This window comes from Sus scrofa, chromosome 10 (genome assembly GCF_000003025.6).
Source record: "Sus scrofa isolate TJ Tabasco breed Duroc chromosome 10, Sscrofa11.1, whole genome shotgun sequence".
In the NCBI taxonomy this organism is placed as follows: domain Eukaryota; kingdom Metazoa; phylum Chordata; class Mammalia; order Artiodactyla; family Suidae; genus Sus; species Sus scrofa.
Genome location: NC_010452.4, coordinates 69,081,362 through 69,102,782, shown reverse-complemented (window position 1 = coordinate 69,102,782; position 21,421 = coordinate 69,081,362). Strand labels below are relative to the sequence as shown.

At 49.5% G+C, this 21,421-nt stretch overlaps 1 protein-coding gene across 8 annotated transcripts in view; it reads right to left on the bottom strand.

Moving 5' to 3' along the window:
* Positions 1-21,421, bottom strand: part of DIP2C (disco interacting protein 2 homolog C) — a 371,728-nt gene that overhangs the window by 39,094 nt on the left and 311,213 nt on the right. For all 8 annotated transcript variants that reach the window (XM_021065075.1, XM_021065074.1, XM_021065077.1 and 5 more), the window contains 7 exons: positions 18,588-18,711; positions 17,942-18,063; positions 17,086-17,197; positions 16,887-16,996; positions 7,181-7,311; positions 3,558-3,726; positions 1,591-1,761 (listed from right to left, as the gene is read on the bottom strand). In XM_021065075.1, coding sequence (XP_020920734.1) covers positions 1,591-1,761; positions 3,558-3,726; positions 7,181-7,311; positions 16,887-16,996; positions 17,086-17,197; positions 17,942-18,063; positions 18,588-18,711 — 939 coding nt within the window. The remainder of the gene's footprint in view (positions 1-1,590; positions 1,762-3,557; positions 3,727-7,180; positions 7,312-16,886; positions 16,997-17,085; positions 17,198-17,941; positions 18,064-18,587; positions 18,712-21,421) is intronic.

Here is a 21,421-nt window from a genome sequence, read left to right as displayed (position 1 = left end):
TTTTCCCCCCCAACCATGAGGTTTTATTTGTGAATACATGGGTTCATTTTGGAGAAAACTCAGGGCTGCCGTGTACCCTGCGTTTCTCTAATGTGAATCCTATCTGCAGTCAGAGGACTGAATTTCAACACTTTTGCCAAATTCACCTCTGGGGGATCGTGTGACATGTGAGAGGTGCACTGGTTTATCACACAGCAGGCGGTGGGTGCTGGTTACAGATGTAACTGTCACCTCCCACAGAAAGCATTAAGTATGCAGGAGGGGTGACTGGCCATGGGAATTTATAGGAAGGAAGATACTTCTTGCCAGAGATATCAAAGCATGAGACCTGGGAAGAGAAGCAGGCTTTTGCCTCCTGAGGAAGGAGGAAGCCCCTGCCAGGCAGAGAAGAGTGTGGGTTGAGACACCAGGAAGTAAAAGCACAGAAGACTCTATGGTAGAGAATGTCGCTCAGGATAAAACGGGCCAAAGTGGAGGGAGAGACATTGCAGGCTGGCTCACTCAGAGCCATTGGTGAGCTGTCCTTGCAAAGTAAAAACACGTCCCTCATTTACCCTCCGAGTACCTTGAGAACCTCGTGTATCAGGTACGTTTCAGTCTGCAGTCACAACAGCCTGTCAGCTGCTTACTTAGCCCTCCCCAGAGACCAGGGAACCTTCCAGAAGTGGCACCCACCCACAGATGCTACAAAGCATGGTCCCCAGAGAGTGCAGCATGTAACCCCACATGGCTGGGCGACGTTCCACTCCAGGGGACAGTGGACCAGCAGCTCCCCAAGGTTCCCAGGGGAACTGCAAGCAGCACCTTTGGGGTCGTGGGTGGGAGAGACGGGGGTGGGCAGGGAGGGGAGACTGAGATCGGGAGCTGGCTTGTGTCAACTGTCCCGACTCCAGCACCTGCAGCTGAGCCCTGGTGGACCGTTTGGGGCGAGGCTGCGAAGGGCATCGCGGGGAGAGATCCCCGCACCGCTCTCCCTTCCTTCGTGGGCCAGACCCCATACTGAGAGTTCCGAGCAGGACCGGGAGAGTGAAGACGGTCAGAAGGGGGCCAATGAAGAGAAAGAGAGTAACAGTATCTTTCAGCCACGAACAATGCAAGGCAATCTTAGGAGGGCAGCCTCGCTTGCACCTACGCCTTTATGCAGCAGTAAGTGTTACTTCCACGTTGCCACCACAGCAGCAAGTGCGTGAACCTGCTTAACATACCGGAATTCTTCCTGGAGAAATGAGTGTCTAGAAACAAAAGACCAAGTGCTTCCAGAGGCGGGATTTCTTGCCACTATGGAACATTTGTCTAGAATCTAATCCTTCAAGAGCTGGACAAACTGCGACTCGTGTAGCAAACCTGAAAATGTCCCAGGCAGAATAAACCCGAGTGCTAGTTACGAATAATGGTTACTGACAAATGCAGACTATAATTTAAAAAAAGACAAACAGGTGTGCAGCAACCACAGGCATTTGCTTGAAAGACGACGCCTTCTAAACACGGCTACGCGGCAGGAGAGGCAACCGCGTTGAGCAGCTTGGGGCTGCAGGCTGTCTTTAAAGTCACTCTTTGACTCAAGCGCACTTTGGCGCCAAGGAAACTCACCTGCAAGCAAATTGCCAGGTTCACTCTGCAGCCAAACGAAGTGCTGACGGCCCGCGGATGGAGGCCCAGGTCTTTAAACAGTTTTGAGAAGGACTGGGTGAGAGCTATTCGGGGCCGTTCTTCTGCTACGACCACGCAGGTCCGCACGCGGGACAAGTCCAGGCCTCGTGCCTGAAAATAACGACAGCAGGAGCAGGTCAGCCCTGTGGGGAGGGGGTGCGACCCGCAGGCTCCTCCGCCAGACCCGCGCAGCGACAGAAACTCCACGCAGATACTCATTTCGGGGCTCTCTGTGTCCACACCACCAATCGAAACACTCTGAAACATGTCTCTAAATAGAGAAACCACCCGTGTTAGATTACTGGCCCATCAAAGACGCCACCACAAACACTACAAACATATTTTCAATAACACGAGAAGCATGATGAGCAGCACTGCTGAAGGAAGGCAAGGTCTGGGGGGACAACTAAAGGGCAGGGCTTGGGGAAGAACAGAAGCATCTGTACACACTCCTCCACCCACCGACACACAGGAACTCGCATCGGAGAAACGAAACCCCACTTTTAAAGCGGAATGGAAACCCGAAGCGCCGGGGCGCCTTCGAAAGGACAGCTCCCCTTCTGTGTCCTGAGACCTGAGATAAACTGTCACAACAAAGCACGCCCAGCTCAGAGGAGCAGGAACGCAAGTGCCTTAGGCTTAAGGCTCCCCAGGCGAAGCCAAGGGCAAGCAGAGCACCTGGGAGCAGCAGGGAAAGGCGAGGCCTGAGCTGTGAACGCCCTCGAGAGCTGACCAGGGTCCTGAACCGAGGACCGAGACTTTCCATGCAGATGGTCACCAGGGAAAATCAAAGTTGGGGTAACACAAAGGCCCGTTCCCACATGTGGGTGTTTTGGGAGGCAAAGCTGGGCCCAGAGATGGTGCCCCTGGAGTCAGAGATTCAAAATATGGCTCTAAAGTTTACTAAACGCAAGAACCCGGAAAGGGTGCTGAACTTTCCTCATCTGTATAATGGAGACGACAGTGGACCTATTTCAGAGCGCCTCTGCAAAGGTTAAAATAACCGTTATGTCAGGGGCCTAGAAATCACTTACTGGTTCAAGACACTTCCTACGCACGTGCCTACGGGGCCAGCTCGTGAAACAGACTCGCTATCACAGTGGAACAAGGGCAGACCCAGGTGGTAACTGTGTCGCAGACACACATTTCTTTTCCTACGTGAGGACGTGACGCCAAGTAACAGTACATTCATTCACGCAGCCTAGTATCAAAGTCACCGTGCGTCCTGCTTTCCTGTTCAAGCTTAATGCACGAGGTCTGAAGAGGAAAACAAAGTTTAGGAACGAGGAAACACTGCTTTCCTAATGGCAAGTGTGCGTACCCACAATCTGTGTATAGTATGTACACGCACGCACCTCTGAGCGTATAAACACTGACAGTTGGGAGACAACAGGCCCCACGATTACTCTCTGCTACTTACTTGGATAAGGACCACATAATTTCCCATGAAAAGAACGTCCATCAGAATGGCCCTGTCACATAATACTAACTGAACATCAAAAAATAAAAACAAACCACTGTTCATTGACTGTAAAGATGAAGTTTGGTTAGGACCCAGACCTACCAATCAGGTCTTCGACATAAACAAAACAAGTGGCTCAATTCAGACCTATGACTCAAACCCCAGCATCGGAATAAAACTAACTGCACTCAAGACTACACCCCCCAGCGACTGAAGAGGCAGGGCAGGGCCCTCCAAGCCGCCCTAGGAGACATCAATACATTCACCCTGAGCTCTAACTACTCGGGTTACAACGCCAGGTTTCCACGTGGAAACACTTCAACAAACTCGGCGGACAGTGGGCCACAGGCGGGCCTTTCTGAGCATCACTGCGGCGCCCCACGCCTGCTCCACTCCCTCCCACCCTGAGCTTTCGGGGATGCTGGCATGTGTCCCAGGCACTTACCTTGAGGGATTCTGTCTGTGAGCCCAGCCCCTTGGTACAAAGTTCCATCACCGAATAGGAGCAAAACGTATCCCGGACTTTGTACTGGCTCACGGCAAGCAGCCACAGGGCAGGGTTGGTCTCCAGCTCCGCGGGCGGGATGAGGATGGACTGGTGCCCGGAGTACACACTGCGGAGCACACGCACCTATTAACGTTCATCCCGAGTCACAAACCGCTCAAGACGGAAGGCGTTCACTGTGCTTAGGAAAATACTTTATTATTTTAAAACCACACTTGCCTCATTAATTTTTTTTTTTTTTTTGTCTTTTTAGGGCCACACCCACAGCATATGGAAGTTCCCAGGCTAGCGGTCAAATTGGGGCTACAGCTGCTGGCCTACCCCACAGCCACAGCAACGTGGGATCCAAGCCTCATCTGCCACCTACACCACAGCTCACGGCAACGCTGGATCCTTAACCCACTGAGCAAGGCCAGGGATCGAACCCGCATCCTCATGGATACTAGTCAGCTTCATTTCCGCTGAGCCACAAAGGGAGCTCCAGTTTTTTTTTGGAGGATCATTGAATCAAGTCCTTTGCCCATTTTTAAAACACAATTGGCTTTTATCATGTCACTGATTGAGGAATCTTAAGGCCCCTGTCTGTTGAAAGTGAAGATTCAAAAGTGTAAAAGCCACGCACTCTATCATCAGAGCTGAACATACACACACACACACACACACACACACACACACACACACACACACTCAAGGTGGAATGGCACTGCACTGTGATGCTGTGCTGGCTTTTCTTCTGTGTGAACTTACTCTGATCTCTGATGGAATAGCAGAGCAAGTAAAAGAAGACATTTGCCAATTGATTTCAACAATTCTCTGCCGGTTCGGACTCACTGCACAGGCCGGACTGAATCCATTCCAGCACCTCTGAGCACATGCAAGTGCTCAGAGTGCGGCCACTGTACATTTGCACCAGTGTCTCTCTTCCGGGGACAGGGCTTCTTCGGGGAGGAGACGGCACTGGGCTGAGACTTAGGGCTCAGAGGAGACACCCCATGAGTGGGTGGCCCCTGAGGCTCTTCCCACCCTCCCACCATCACCCTGGAGACCCCACTGAGCAAGGGAAAATCACAAGCAGGAGGCCTGTAAGTAACTGACGTGCTCCATGGGCGTATGAGAATGAGAACAGCTCTTTGCTTCACAGAGATGCCTCGACCCGACGCGGGGGGCCAGGTGTGGACGGAACAAGCCTGTGAGGCGAGGAGGGGGCTCAGGACCCCTTCCCCACCCCGTGGTCTGCGCTCCTTCGCTCAGAAGCTCCCGGGAGTGGGGACAGTCCAATCCTCTGCCCTTTTTCAGCCTGACAGTTCAACAGCTCACCACGGCTCTCAGGCCACCTCTCTGGTTTGTCAGCAGAAACGCTGGCTTTTGAGGGGTGACACACCCCCAGTTTGGGTTTGATGAAGAATGCAGTCTTTTCAGTGAATGAAAGTGACTTGCTGGCAGATGTGTTCTACCTTAGGTTTTAACAATGGATTCCACAAAACTTAAATCCAAGACACATATTTAAAACCTTCCTGTTTTGGTTTTTTTTTGGTCCTTTTTTTTTTTGCCTTTTCAAGAGCTGCTCCCGCAGCATAGGGATATTCCCAGGCTAGAGGTCTAATCAGAGCTGTAGCCACCAGCCTACACCACAGCCACAGTAACGCGGGATCCGAGCTGCGTCTGTGACCTACACAGCTCACGGCCACGCCGGATCCTTAACCCACTGAGCAAGGCCAGGGATCGAACCTGCATCCTCATGGTTCCCAGTTAGATTCGTGAACCACTGCACCACAACGAGAACTCCAAAACCTTCCCATTTTTAATACCAAAAGAAGCAAGCAGGACTTGGAACCACGTACAAACTATGATTACAGCTGCGGATCAGGGCAAGAAGCAGGTACTGATGTGGGCTGGTGGCGGGGGTGTGTGTGTGTGTCCTGAGACCCTTATTTATTCACTTCCGTAGAATGTGACCCCCGTTCACATTCAAACACAGGTACAAATCTATCCTGGAAAACCTCAATCACGCCTTTCCTACCAGGACAGCAAAATGCTGGACAAGTGACTGCTTTAGATTCTCCGATCGGATGGCCAGCGGCCACTGTGTGGGGAACAAATGGGCCATTCTAGGAAGGCTATTTGATAATCTAGGGGGGATTTTATAAGGGGTGGTTTCCGGATTTTTTGGATTTGACTGAACCCTCCTGAGCAAGGAGATCCACTAAGGAACAGGGCTCGCGGTGCTTAAGACCGCAAGCAACTCAGAAGAGAACCAGGCCGACTCGACGAGCGTTAAAGAGCTCAGAGCACGTGCTGACTGCTCTCGGTCCCAGGGAGAAAGGGTTACTGTGCCCCAAACTTCCACTTTTCCCGGGGCCAGCTTACAGATGTGAGTTTTTTATGCATGTAACACACAAAATAGCTCATTCCAATCAAGTCCTGTGAAAAGGTTTAAGAGTTATTTTCATCGTCAACATATAAAAATCAATCGGATCCCACTGCAGTAATTACAACACTCAAAAAATTCTGTCCATTTTCCTCTAAGGTCGTCTGTGGGAAACTGATTTCGGTCTGTAAAGATCACTTTACGACATGGTTACTTAAGAGATGAAACAGCAGTACCGCGAGCACAGCTGCATCACGAACAGAACAGCGACACCCTGGTCAAACGCCTGCCGCCTGCAAGCAGCGTCCTATCCATCAGCATTTCCACACAAAGCCCGCCTCGCCCCCGCCTCTGGGAAACACCCTCTTCCTCGGGGGGCCTTGTACTCCACACCGGGCGCTTTAAAACCGGTCTCCGGGTGCGTGCGTGCGGAAGCCGGCACACCCGGCCCGTTTCCTCGCCTCTGATCAAGCCCCGCTGCTCTCCACCGACTGTCCCAGAGAGGCTCGGGCGCTGAAGCAGCCTCGCGGTGCACAGAGGCCGCCCGCCCCTCACGCACAGGCCCCGTCTGCCTCCAGGGGCTGTGGGAGCTGAGGGGTACCCCGCATCCCGCCCTCTCCCACGCAGACCCCTGCCCAGCCAGCAGCAGCCACTCGTGCGGACGACTCCTGCGAGCTGCCGGGGGCTTCTCCCCAGGCACGGCCGCGGCCTCTGCACCAGAGCTCGAGGGTCAGCCTGCACCCCATCCAGCGTGGTCCTGAATTAGAGCTTTCTTTGTAGCCAAGGTGCCAACTCCAATCAAGAAGCCTCAAGGTTGCACCAAACAGGAAGAATAAAACAAGGGAAAATTTACCTGTGCCGCATGGCTATTAAAGGAACAATCTCGGCCCCAAACGCGACCATACAGCAGGTAACAGCCCAGGACCTGATAACCTTACACCTCACGGATTATTCCTAACTCGGATTCCACCTCTGCTGGCTTCAGCCAACTTTACGGAGACTCGTTTTTCCGACACTGGAGGATGAGGACCCACTGCAGGTGCTGCCGCAGCCCCTGGGAGTCTGGCTGAGGCGGGAGGCCCCGCTGCTGCCCCCCACCCCACCCCCAGAGGCGGCAGCATCTCTTCCAGGGGCTCTGAAAAGGGCGTATGATTTATTTCTCCGTTACTGTAACGACGGGCGAGAGGACACTCACCTACAGAGGCACCACAGGACAAACCCAAGTCCACAGTAAGGGTCCAAGCAGATGGCCACTTCTCTAGAGGGGTAGAGCTCACACTGCAGCTTAATGGAACGGCAGAAGGCACTGGTGGCTGCGTGAGACATCTGCAAGACAGCAAGGCCGCGTTAGGGGCACGGGGCTGGTGCCCGTCCTAAGGACACCTGTTACAGAACGAGGCCACGCTACGTGCCCCAGACCTGACAGCCGATGTCCAGAGCTGATTTCAGGACGCGGGACAACTGGAGCCACACTCTGGTTTTGTTAGGAGAGAGTGGACGGCGGATGTGCTCACTGGCCCCCCGCTTTCATGAGTAAACCGCACGCAAAACTTCCCGGTCCCCCAGGACGTAACTCTGGCGTGTCCTGCATTTGAACGGCAGGTTCCACTGCAGTCCCCACTGCAGCCCTGTCACGACGGAGGGGACGCAGGACCACGCATGTCCCCTGTCCAGGCAGGGACTACACTGGACTCAAGTTTCACCTCCAGGCCCAACACCTGTTGTGCAACAGGGGGACCAGCTGACGCACACACCCTGCCTCAATGGTCAGGGACGGGGCTCCGAAGGGAAAGCTTTGCTGACAGCCACACACGTTTGTGCCAGGAGATGGGCCGCCATCTGACGGCGGCCAAAATCCAACCTCACGCCCTCGCCGTGGGGCTGCAGTAAAAAGCGTCTCCAAGCCCAGGAAACAGTCCCACTGCAGTCAGTATGCAGCCTGGGTTCTTTAAAAGTGCTGTAAATTATTTGGAATAAAATCAATTTTCTCAGCTTTTGCACAGCAAAGGAAACCCAAAAGAAAACAAAAAGACAACTTACAGAATGGGAGAAAACAGTTTCAAATGATGCAACGGCCAGGGGCTTAATCTCCAGAATATATAAGCAACTTATACAACCCAACAGCAAAAAAGCCAACAACACAATGGAAAAATGGGCAGAAGACCTGAATAGACTGTTCTCCAAGGAAGACATACAGATGGCCAGCAAACACATGAAAAAATGCTCAACATCGCTGACTATAAGAGAAATGCAAATCAAAACTACCATGAGATATCACCTCACACCAGTCAGAATGGCCATCATTAATAAGTCCACAAATAGCAAGTGCTGGAGGGGCTGTGGAGAAAAGGGAACCCTCCTGCACTGCTGGTGGGAATGTAAACTGGTACAGCCACTATGGAGAACAGTTTGGAGATACCTTAGGAATCTATACATAGAACTTCCATGTGACCCCGCAATCCCACTCTTGGGCATCTATCCGGACAAAACTCTACTTAAAAGAGACACGTGCACCCGCATGTGCACTGCAGCACTATTCACAATAGCCAGGACATGGAAACAACCTAAATGTCCATCGACAGATGATTGGATTCGGAAGATGGGGTATATATACACAATGGAATACTACTCAGCCATGAAAAAGAATGACATAATGCCATTTGCAGCAACATGGATGGAACTAGAGAATCTCATACTGAGTGAAATGAGCCAGAAAGACAAAGACAAATGCCATATGATATCACTTATAACTGGAATCTAATATCCAGCACAAATGAACATCTCCTCAGAAAAGAAAATCATGGACTTGGAGAAGAGACTTGTGGCTGCCTGATGGGAGGGGGGGGGGAGGGGGAGGGATCGGGAGCTTGGGCTTATCAGACACAACTTAGAATAGATTTACAAGGAGATCCTGCTGAATAACATTGAGAACTTTGTCTAGATACTCATGTTGCAACAGAAGAAAGGGTGGGGGAAAAAATCTAATAGTAATGTATACATGTAAGGATAACCTGACCCCCTTGCTGTACAGTGGGAAAATAAAAAAAATTATAAAACAAAATAAAAATTTTTAAAATGTGAAAAAAAATCATTATATTAAAATAAAAAATTAAAAAAAATCAATTTTCTCCTTCTCTCCAAACAAATCTGAGAAGAAAAACCAAGTAAAAGCAGCCCGGAAAACTTCTTCAAGTTCACGGTCTTAAACACGTCTCCAGTTACCGTGGAGGACACGCCCCCAGCACCGAGCTGCTGAAGGGACCAGCGCAGAGCCCAGGAACAGTCAGGGAAGTCCAGCCAAATCCACTCCAGGGAGAGAGATGAGAAACCAGGAGCGGGGACCCTGCCAGCCTGGCATGTAGGAGCACTGCCACGAGTGCTGCCCAGGTTTCCTCACAGATGTCTTACTGAATTCATATGAGGCAATGAAGAATTACCCCAGGGAGTTCTCGTTGTGGCGCAGCAGAAATGAATCCGACTAGTATCCATGAGGATGTGGGCTCCATCCCCTGGCCTCTCTCAGTGGGTCAGGGATCGGGCACTGCCGTGAGCCATGGTGTAGGTTCCAGACATGGCTTGGATCCCACCTTGCTGTGGCTGTGGCGCAGGCCCGCAGCTACAGCTCCGATTCGACCCCTAGCCTGGGAACTGCCATATGCCACGGGTGTGGCCCTAAAAAAAGAGCAAGTAAAAAGGAATTGCTCCAGGAGTTCCTGTCATTGCGCAGTGGTTAACGAATCCGACCTCGAACCATGAGGTTGCGGGTTCAATCCTTGGCCTTGCTATGGGCTGTGGGGTAGGTCGCAGACATGGCTCGAATCCCGAGTTGCTGTGGCTCTGGTGTAGGCCAGCGGCTACAGCTCCGATTCGACCCCTAGCCTGGGAAACTCCACATGCCGCAGGAGCGGCCCAAGAAAAGGCAAAAAGACCCCCCCCCCCCAAAAAAAAGAATTACTTCAGAATCTAACACACAAGTAGTTTCTTCTGGTTTGCCTTTAAAGCCACATTTGTTTAAAGAAGAAATGAAGCCAGATTTGTGAAATATTCCTTCAACCTCCTACTTGCTGCATCAGGAATTGGTGAGACCCCCAACTACCCAAATCACCCACATTCTCAGGCTGGCAACCACAACGGACCTTCCCTGAAGCCCTGCTCTGGGCAGGTGCCGACGGGCCAGCAGACGAGGTGAGCCTGGGGCAGAAGAGGAGCAAGAGCCCCAGCCCTCAGGAGCTGGCCGTCCACTGGGAGTTCAGAGACGGGTAACTGACCCGGGGAGGACAGAGCTCACAGAGAGCAGGGGATGATGCTCACCCCCCGTGGACGCAGAGGGGAGTGAGTATTAACTGACATCAACACAGCGACCAGAAAGTTAACGGGTTAAGAAAAGCAACCAGGAAAGGCGGCTGTCGATCCCCAAGCTCACTCCAACCCGGACCCTGCCGACATCAGAAAGCAGAGCCGTGGCTGGAGCACTCTACTAGAACCTCTTAGCAAGAACAGCTCCTGCAAACTTGCACTTGGACAAAAAATGAGTTTTCCGAAAGCTCTGAGCAACAAACTCTACTGCTCTGCTCTAAAAGGGACACTGAGAGCAGATACACCAACATGGAGGCATTAGGATGAGGCCAAGGGTATTTATTTTAAGGATGTGTCTTGTGGCATCTTCAGCAGGTTTAGCTTCCAGTGCATTTTTGCTTTGGCTGATTTTAAACAGGTGTCCATTCCTGGGCGACAGGCCAGCTCACGGGCATCTGTAGCAAGCAGGAAAGTATCCGAGAAGCTCTAGAACATCCCACGAGGACACCCACAGGCGGTTCACCCAAAGAAAGCACATTGCAACTTCCAGTGGCTGTTGAGCAAAGGTAAGAGCTACAAGGAAACTTCAGGGATCAAATCACACTTTTACGTAGGTAGCACAGGAGGTCCCTTCATGGCTCAGTGGTTAACAAACCTGACTAGGATCCAAGAGGATGCGGGTTCGATCCCTGGCCTCGCGCATTGGGTTAAGGATCCAGTGTTGCTGTGAGCTGTAGTGTAGGTCACAGACTGGCTCGGATCCTGAGTTGCTAGGACTGTGGTACAGGCCCACAGCTGCAGCTCCGATTCGACCCCTAGCCCAGTAACCTCCATATGCCACGGGTGTGGCCCTAAAAATCAAAATAAATAAATAAATAGTATAAAAAACTTAAATTGAACATCTGAACATATATCCGTGGATTTTATACTAAATCAGACATTCTACGGTGCCCTTTATGGGAAAACACTTTACCGGACAGGCTTCTCTCTGCCAATTTTCAGTGTGTAATTGGACACTCAGTCATACTTTTGTTCTTAAAGTTGAATAAAAATTTCTTTCTGAGAGAAGTGGTGACCAAGCAACCACAGACGTGGAAGGAGTTTCCCTCTGGGGCCAAGCGTCTCTCCGAGGGCTTCCGCTCTATCCGCGACCTTCAGCACTGGAAGCAGGTGCCCTTTCACACTCACCGACGCCGCCTCTTCCTTCCTTCCAGGTACACATCACACACAGCAGACAGAACCCGAGAACAGTTTACTCACTCCTGTCTCTGGGGTCTCCAGCGTCTGTGCGTATATTAAGTAGAATCATTAGGAAGGAATAACACAAATAACCCTTTCGAGGAGGAGCATCTTTCCTGAGTCAGGGTTTAAGGTGATGGCTTCCACTTCCGCAGTCCACGGAAGCGGTGTGATCAAAAGTGTGTGCTTCTCCTTGACAAGATGCTCAGCATCGTCATTATCAGAGAAATGCAAATCAAAACTACAATGAGGCACCGACTCACACCAGTCAGAATGGCCCTCATCGAAAAGTCCACAAACAACCAAGGCTAGAGAGGGTGTGGAGAAAAGGGAACCCTCTTTCCCTGCTGGTGGGAATGTAAGCTGCTGCAACCACTACAACGAACAGTCTGGAGATTCCTCAAAAAACTAAATGCAGAACTACCACATGACCCAGCAATCCCGCTCCCGGGCACATACCCAGAGAAAAGCATCCTCTGAAAAAATACATGCATCCCAACGTTCACAGCAGCACTATTTTACAGTAGCCAGGACGTGGAAGCAACCTAAATGTCCATCATCAGAGGCGTGGAGAACGAAAAAGGACCTCCTGCAAAGCACAGGGAAATGACTGGATGCTGTGTAATACCCTGTACGGGAAAGACTCTGAAAAGGAAGGGATGGACCTATACGCACAACTGCTTTGCTTCGCTTATGCTTAAAATTAACCCAACTTTGTAAGTCAACTACATTCCAAGAAAATTTTAAAACAGAAAGCAGATAAACAATTAGACTTTTCTTATGAACTATTACACAGTATTAAACTGTGATGTCGGCGAGTATTTTTAAAGGACAATATCCAGTATTCACGAAAGTAAACACGTATACCCTCACGCGCTTTGGTCTGCTTACATGACGTTAACAGAGCTTACTTGATTCTGTGCATTAAAATTCCTTTAAAGAGTGTGTGCTTCTCTTCTGACTGTCCTATAGGAGGCTCAGAGCTAATGCCATACTTAGTAAACGAAGATTCACCTGGTCTGCAAACATACCTTGGCTTTTCAAAGCTTCCAGAATTTATCTTGTTCTACAGAGTGCTTTATTAGTGTACCCCTCGCATTCTCCTAGAAGGCAGAGGAGAGGCTCAGGCAAGGAGGCACAACAGGAGGCTGTGTCCCTGGGACGATGACCACACAGGCAGAATCAGATGCAGCTACTGTGGAACTCGAGTCAGTGAAACACTTGCAACTTCCAGAGGAAGGTGTGCACAGCAAATTGCAACGAATTTTGGAGAAATTAAGACATCCTCAGGTTATAAAAAGTTGAGGGAGTTCATTACATTTAGACCTGCAGTTAAACAAATACTCAAGGAAATTCTGCAGGTTGCAATAGAAGAACACTATTAACTTGAGTCATTTGAAGAACTAAAGATCTCAGCGACGGTAAATACAAGGCAATGATAAAAGCCAGTGTAACTGAACAATAGCTCGTAAACCCTGCTAAGAGACTAACATACTAAAACAAAACAATCGTTAGTCTAAAAACCAGTGTTGTTACAACCTTGGGTTTTAATTTCACATTTCTTCCTGCATATTTTCAAAAAACTGATGCATCTAAAAGATTTATGTCTATGTTTTGGGCCACACAATGTACCAAGATATGCTTTTGGGACATCGACAACGGAAAAATGGTGGGATGGAGCTGCCCACAAGCAGTTCTGTATATTACTGAAATTGAGCCGGCATACTTCACATTAGAACATAATGACTTTAGGTGTTATATGGAATCCCCATGGAAACCATCCATCACAAAGAACACGGCTACAGAATACACACAAGGGGAAATGAGAAGGGCATTTAAACCCATCACTACCCAAAAATCAACCAAGCGTAAACTAAGACAGAAATGCAGGAAATGAGGAACAGAAAAGCCATACAAGCCACATGGAAAATAGCAAGAGGAGAAAATAAGTCCCTTCCTGTAAGAAAAGACTTTAAACATAAAGGGATTCTCTCTCCAACCAATGACAGAAACTGGCAGAGTGGATAAAAACTATGATCCAACATTTATTCTGCCCACGAGAGGTTCACTTTACATCAGAAGACATGAGAAGTCTGAGCATGAATAGATGGATAAAGATACTCCATGCAAACAGTGATTAAAAGAGAGCAGAGGTAGCTACACCAATATCAGACAAAATTTAAATCAAAAAGGGCTACGAGAAACAGAGAAGGGGAGTTCCCGTCATGGCTCAGGGGTAAAGAACCTGACTAGTATCCATGAGGATGTGGGTTCAATCCCTGGCCTTGCTTGGTGGGTTAAGGACTTGGTGTTGCCATGAACTGTGGCTCGGATCCCACATTGCTGTGGCTGTGGTGTAGGAGGGCAGCTGCAGCTCTGATTCGACCCCTAGCCTGGGAACCTCCATGTGCTGCAGGTGCGGCCCTAAAAAGCCAAAAAAAAAAAGAAAGATAGAAAGAAGTGCACAATGTATTAACAAAAGGTTTATTACAGCAAGAGGACATAACAATTGCAAACATCTACAAACCTAAAAACAAACCATCAAAATAGATGAAACAAAAATAGGCAGCTCTACAATAACAGTGGAAGACTTTTGATATTCCATTTTCAATAAAGGGCAAAACAACCAGAGAGAAGAGAAGTAAGAAATAGAGGACTTAACACACTAAACAAAAGAGCTCTAAAGACACAGAGAGCACCATATAACCACAGGAGAATGCGCTTTCTTCTCGAGAGGACTTTGGTCATTTCCCAGTACAGACCAGATTTTAGACCACAAATTCAGTCTCAGTAAATTTAAAAAGATAAATAACATACAAAGTATCTTCCCCAACCACAACAGGATAAACAAAAAGAAAACTGGGAAACCCACAAATTTGTGGAATGTAAACAATACACTCTTAACCAAGAGATCAAAGAAGAAATCACAAGGAAAATCAGAGACTATTCGGATACTAATGAAAATGAAAAGACGACATACACAGTAAACCTTACGAGACACAGCAAAACAGTGTAAGGCAGAGATTGATAGCAATCAAGGATGACATTCAAAACAAGAAAGATCTCACATCAATAACCTAGTTTTACAATTTAAGGAATGAGAAAATGAAGGACAGACTAAGTCCTAAGGTAGCAGAAAGAAGGAAATAATAAAGGTTGGAGAAGAGACAGACAAAGAAAAGAAAAAGAGAATGAAACCAAAAGTTCGTTCTTTGAAAAGATTCGCAAAATTGATGAACCTCTAGACAGATGGCCTAAGGAAAAAGGGGGGAGTATCAACTTACTAAATCAGAAATGAAAGCGAGGACATGTACTACGGATCCGACAGAAACAGAGCAAGTTATAAGAGACTACAACGGACGACTAACTGTATACCAACAACCCGCACACCCTACAAGAAATGGAAAAATTCCGTATCATGGAATTCAGAACATAAGCTATCAAGGAGGCACACAAAATCTATGAAGAATAAATCATAAAGAATAGAAAATCTGAATAAACCTACAACTAGTAAGAAAATCAAATCAGAAAAACAAAAAAGTCCAAGAACAAAAAGGCCTTGGCTGGACCTGATGTCTTCATGGCTGAATTCTACCAAACATTTAAAGACGAACTAACACCAATCCTTCTCGGACTTTTCCAAACAATTGAAGAGGGAACATCTCCTAATTCATTCTTAGAGGCCGGCAGAATCCTGATAGTGAAAAAGCCAAAGATACTATAAGAAGAGAAAACTATAGACCAATATCCTTTCTGAACACTGATGGAAAAATTCTCAACAAAATACTAGCAAACCAAATTCAGTAGCCCATTAAAAGGCTTATATATCATGACCAAGTGGGATTTATTCTTGGAATGCAAAGATGGTTCTACATGTGAAAATCAGTCAAAATGTCACGTTAAGGGAACAAAGAAAACCCCACATGATCACCTCCGTCAATGCAGAGAAAGCATCTGACAAAATCTGTCACAGACTAGAAACAGAAGAAAAATTCTCAACACAATAAGAGCAATATATGAAAAACACACAGTGAACATGATACACAACTGTAAAAGACTAAAAGCTTTTTCTCTAAATCAGAAATAAGACAAGGATGCCCACTTTCAGCACTTCTATTCAACATAGCACTGTAAGTTCTGGCCAGAGCTATTAGGCATGAAAAAGCTATAAAAGATATCCAAACTGGACAATAAGTAAAATTATCTCTGTTCATAGATGATGTGCTCTTATATGCAGAAAACCCTAAGGATGCCACAAAAATTGAAAATAACCATAAGTGAATTCAGCAAAGCAGAAGGATAAAAAGTCAACATTCAAAAATAAGCTGAATTTCTATACACTAAAAGAAAAATGTGAAAAGGACATTAAAGCAATTCCATTTACAATGGCATCATAAAGAATAAAATACTTAGGAATTAACTAAGGAGGAGAGAAATTTGTACAATGACAACCATACAACATTGCTCAAAGAAATTAAAGAAATAAATAGATGGGAGCACATCCTTTATTTTTAGACAGCAATATGACACAAGAACATATGGATTTGAAGCACTCTCTATCAAAATCTCAGTGATACGTTTTGCAGAAATAGCAAAGCCCACTGTATATTCACACTGAATCTTACGGAAACCTGAGCAGGCAAAACAGTCTTGAAAAAGAACAAAGTCAGAGGAATCACACTTCCTGGTTTTCAAACTTAGCACAAAGCTACATTAATCAAAACAGTGTGGTACTGCATAAGGCAGACACAGACAAAGAGAAGAGATAGTCCAGAAATAAACCCTCATATATATATATGATTTTTAAAACTTTTTTCACTGATTTATTCATTTTTACTTACACCTCAGATGCAGCTGATTGATTGACTGAGGTATAATTGACATACATTCTATTAGTTTCAGGTATACAACATAAATGTACATTTGTGTATATACTGGGAAATGATTACCAAAATAAGTCTAGCTAATATCCACCACCACACATAGTAAGAGATTTTTTTCTCAAGAAGAGAGCTAAGATTTGTTCTTCAGCAACTGCCAAATATGCAATACGGCAGTATTAATTATAGTTTCCCCGTGCTGTACCTTACATCTGCAGCCTTATTTATAATAGGAGGTTTGTACCTCGTGACTCTCTTCAGCTGTTTTGCCCAACACCAACCTGCTCTGCATCTGTGAACTGGGCTTCTTTTTCCCCTAAGATTCCACATGTAAGTAAGTGAGATCATGCAGCATTTGTCTTTCTTTCTTTTTTTTGGCCACACCTGCACGCATGCTCTCTCTGTGTCTCCCTGCCAGGCCCCAGCAGAGCCCCACTACACATAAGGATGAACCTGCACATCACTGTGTGGCTCTGTGGGTCTCACCTTCACTCCAGCAAGCATCCCAGTTGTGGACACACTGAAGTCAAGGTAGGCTAGTGTGTCCGGGTTGGAAGGTTTGTAGATCTGGGCAGGCCGCTTCTTTGGCAAATCATCTGGAGAGCAAAACAAAGCTGTCAGCATCTCCACCTTCACGGAAAAACAGACAAGCAAACGAAGGCATCTCAGCTAGTCAAGGACCGACCTGTGTCCAGTATGGGGGGCCAGGCCCTGACATCTACAGCTGCGGCTGCCTCCCTGGATCGTAACAATTTACAGATCAGTTGTGTTGTCATCAGACAGGCGGAGCGGCTCACCTGGGGGTCAGACAGCAAGGAGCGGAGGGTGAAGAGTGGACAGATGCACCAAGGCCGCGCGCAGTGCCCAGAGCAGGCTGGGCCTCGGCACGCAGCTCCACCCGCCGGCCACCAGAGGTCCTGGGAGAGCTGGGTGGTGCCCTCGGGGCGACGGTTGCACTCAGAAAGCAGCAGCCAAAGTGACGGCTCTCACCACTGGTTCATCCTACCAGACACGCACACATGCGCACACACCCTCAGCACTTCCCACCGGGCAGCAGCCGTGAGGGCTGTCCTCCAGCACAACTGCGCGAAAGTCTTCGTTTGTGACGTCCCCGCGGCTCCTCTTCCAAGGGGAAACATATCCTAATCCTCTCAGACTTCCCAGGCCCAAACTGTAAACCACTCTATCCTTTCAAAAGGAACAAGACACCTCTAAATATGGAGGAAGGAACCTTTAAACTGTGACTCCCCACTTGGTTTGGCTGGCTCCGGGGCCTGGCAGGGACGCTTCCAGGGTCTGCAGGGCTGTGCCCTGCAGGGAGTTGCTTTGATCCACGCACTGTGGCAGAGCTGACCCCAGCCCCAGGTCCCACACACAAGCTGCTCTCCTGCCGCCAGAACTGGACGGCAAGCTCCCTGGGGGAAGAGGCTGCGCCTGCTCCACGGCCGGGACCGCAGGCCCAGGCACCCCCGCTCCCCCTCCACGGCCGGCCCTGCCCGGGAGCCCAGCGCTCAGGCCCAGACACCGGCCAGCAGCCTCACCTCCACGATCATCTTCACGGTGGGCAGCGTGGTGGCGATGTTCTGAGGGTGCGGGGGACGGACGGTGATGGGCACGCAGCCTGCATACAGGCAGCCGTAAAACGCTGCGATGAGGTCTATCCCTACACGGGGAGAAGAGCACAGGTTCTCACCGGAAACAAGCCACGCTGCCCACTGGCCTCCACCCCGTCCGCAGAGCTACCAGGCTGGAAAGGTCAGGCGAGTGCGCGGGTCACTGAGATCCTGAGCGGATCTCTCCTCGGCCCTGCGGGTGTGTGACACCTCAGCCATGACCCCATCTGGGCGGTTCTTACTGCTGTCATTTCTCGAAGGACTCACTCGACTTTACTATCATCAGTTCAGAGTCAAGCATTTAACTACAACTGATTAGATGAACTATCTCGGATACCGGGTAAGACAAACTGAGACGCAGCAGCCTTTGCGAAGGGCCATTTCGTTTGTCTCCCTGCTGGGAGCTGCACAGCCTATAGCGCCGTCCCCACAAGTGGGAGGGAGAGGTCGGGGGCGGTGAGCCAGGCAGGACCGGCGCTGGCTCCTGGCAGTGCCCAGCCAGGCCAGGAGGCGCCGGCGTGCGCAATGAAGAGTCTCTCGGGCAGCGGCTGTCCTCCACGGCGCTACTTCTTACCCGGGGGGTAGACCAGAGCCACGTGGTCCCCGTCCTGCAGATGCCCTCTCTCCATCAGCATCACGGCTATCTTCTCAGCTCGTTTATGCAGCTGGACACATGTCAGCGAGTTCGCTATTGTGCCCTGAGTATCACAAGAACAAGCGGGTGAGAATTTTTTAATGTAACAGCTTTGGCGTATAGGTCATATACCACATAAGTCACTTATTTAAATGTAGAGGTCAAGGGACGTGCGTCTCTGCACAGAGTTGTGCAGCCACCACAGTCCAAAGGCCCACACTGCTCGAATTCACTTTCCTTCCCCGCCCCCTAGCCTAGAAAAGGGCACCACCAACCCACAGAGGCAACGAGATGCATCTGTATTAAAGAGAAACATTTAAAAAACGAATTGCTTGACCTAAAAAAATAGCTAAAATCACCAAAAAAAAAAAAAAATCAACCCAGCAATTCTGGGACTTAAGTGTAATTGTCAGGGGCAATAGGAATTAGTAGCAAACTGCAGGACTCACACCATGAAAAATAAGACAAATTGAAACTGTTTTTAAGAAAGCCCACATCAAAAGTCAGGGAGCTCAGAAAACAAACCAACCCTGCCCCCCAAGCGATAGTCCAAAAAAAAAATATATATATATCAAAGGCATTTAATGCACACTTTTTAAGCTGGCAGGAACAAAGGTAAAACACATCTGGATTGAAAAGTACCTTAAAAAGCATTGTTAGGAAAATGAGGAGCAAGAGAGGAACTAAAGAATATCAGAATCCATGACAGCTGCATTACATATATATTTTTTTATTGTTTTGTCTTTTTAGAGCTGCACCCACGGCATATGGAGGTTCCCAGGCTGGGGGTCTAATCGGAGCTACAGCTGCCGGCCTGCGCCACAGCCACAGCAACACAAGATCCGAGCTGAGTCTTTGACCTGCAACACAGCTCAGGGCAACGCCAGATCCTTAACCCACTTCAGCGAGGCTAGGGATTGAACCCGCGTCCTCATGGATGACAGTCGGGTTCGATGGGCACTCCCACACTTTAAACTATAAAGAAAAGCATGACTATAAACACACGACGCTTCCAGAAAAGTCTCCCTGGAGGACGCATTTCAAGTGCACACACCACCCCAGGTGAGCGAAGACCACTGTCCACAGCTGCTCTTTGTGTTCAAGTCCTACTCCAAAGTGACGAGCAGGGCGAAGGCCCTCCGCTAGGGAACAGGCAAACCGGCCGGGAGGGACGGGTAGGAAGACCCACCTTCATTCAGGGGGGGCGGAGGGAACTGGAGGGCGACACGGACAGGCCCGTGGCCCGGGCAGAAGAGAGTCCCCAGGGAGACAGTGGGAAAACACGGCCAGGAGAGGCCAGTCCCTCCCACTGTGGACGAGCTAGGCTTCCTCCCACATTTCTTCCTTAATTACTTTCCTTCTGAGGAAAGTTAAAAAACCATAGGAAAAGACGCACAAGTAGAAGAGCCAGTGAGCAGAAGGCGGCCGTGCCGGGGAAGCACAGGAAGACGCGTCTGGTGTCTACGTTAGAACTGGGTACTGTCACAAGCAGGCATTCGGCCCGGAGAGCACCCCGCTCGCGGGAACCACAACGCACACTCCGTGAAGACGGGGCATCGGGCCCAGGCCCTCCCAGGCCAGCGCCCTGGAGGGAAGCCAGCGCTGCACTCCTGGGGCTGCTGCGGGTGGCAGCATGGCTCGGGGAACTCGGCCCCCACGCTCCGCCTGAGGCACCTGAGCCGGTCTCCTCGGAAACAGCAGGTGTTTGCAGGCTGCGCTGTCCAACTCCCGGGCCCGACCTTCTCCCCATCTCCCAGGGAGCCCGCATCAGTCTCTACCCGGGACCGGCGTTTCCGTCCCACGGCAGAGCCTGTGCGGTGCGAGAGGCACCAGCCGTCAAGAATGTATCTGAAAGAGGCGCTGGTTTCAGAAATTTCCAACCACAGGCGCTTAGAAAGGTGATGCTTTGCTGGCCTGCTGGCCTCCAGGCACCTCGGCAGCAGTCTCATGACACCCTCTGCGCCCCTGCGGGGTCCACGGCAGGCCGGGCGCGGGGCTCTCTGCGCAGTCCCGTCCAGGGAGCCACCAGCCTGGGCACCACCACTCCCTCTCCTCAGGAGAAAAGACGCCTTTCCATCACACCTTTCACTGTCCAAAGTGCTCACTGGCACAGAACCACGCATGTGCCGGGCGAGTGGTCCAGGAACCAGTAGTCATTTCTCCTTGGGTCAGAGGTTACCTGGCACCCTCATCAACACTCAGAAGCTAAGCTGGGTTTTTGGTACAGAAACTCACTGCCTAAGAGAAGGTTCTAGGAAAAAGTACCTCCCAGGAAATTAGGGCTGACTTTTCCTAGAGGAGGTCTCGGTCTGTATCATGAGAGCACGGCGACGCAGGGGGCCCACCACCCACACCCTCTTCCTCCTCCTTTTTAATTGAAGTAGAGTGGATTTCCAGGGTTTCTTCAAGTTCTCCTGTGCAGTAAAGCGACCCGATCACGCACATTTCTCTGTGCTGTACAGGAGGGCCCCACTGCCCATCCAATCCAAATACAGCCGTTTACATCCAAAAAACCTCCAAATGCTCACTTCCTCCCTCTTCTCCCCTGGGAACCCCTGGTCTGCTCTCCTTACCCAACCCCTCTTCTTCTTCTGTTTCCTTGCTTTTTAGGGCCACACCTGCAGCATATGGAGGTTCTCAGGCTCGGGGTCGAATTGGAGCTGTAGCTGCTGGCCTACACCACAGCAACTCGGGATCCGAACCTCGTCTGTGGCCTACACCACAGCTCACGGCAACGACGGACCCTTAACCCACTGAGCGAGGCCAGGGATCAA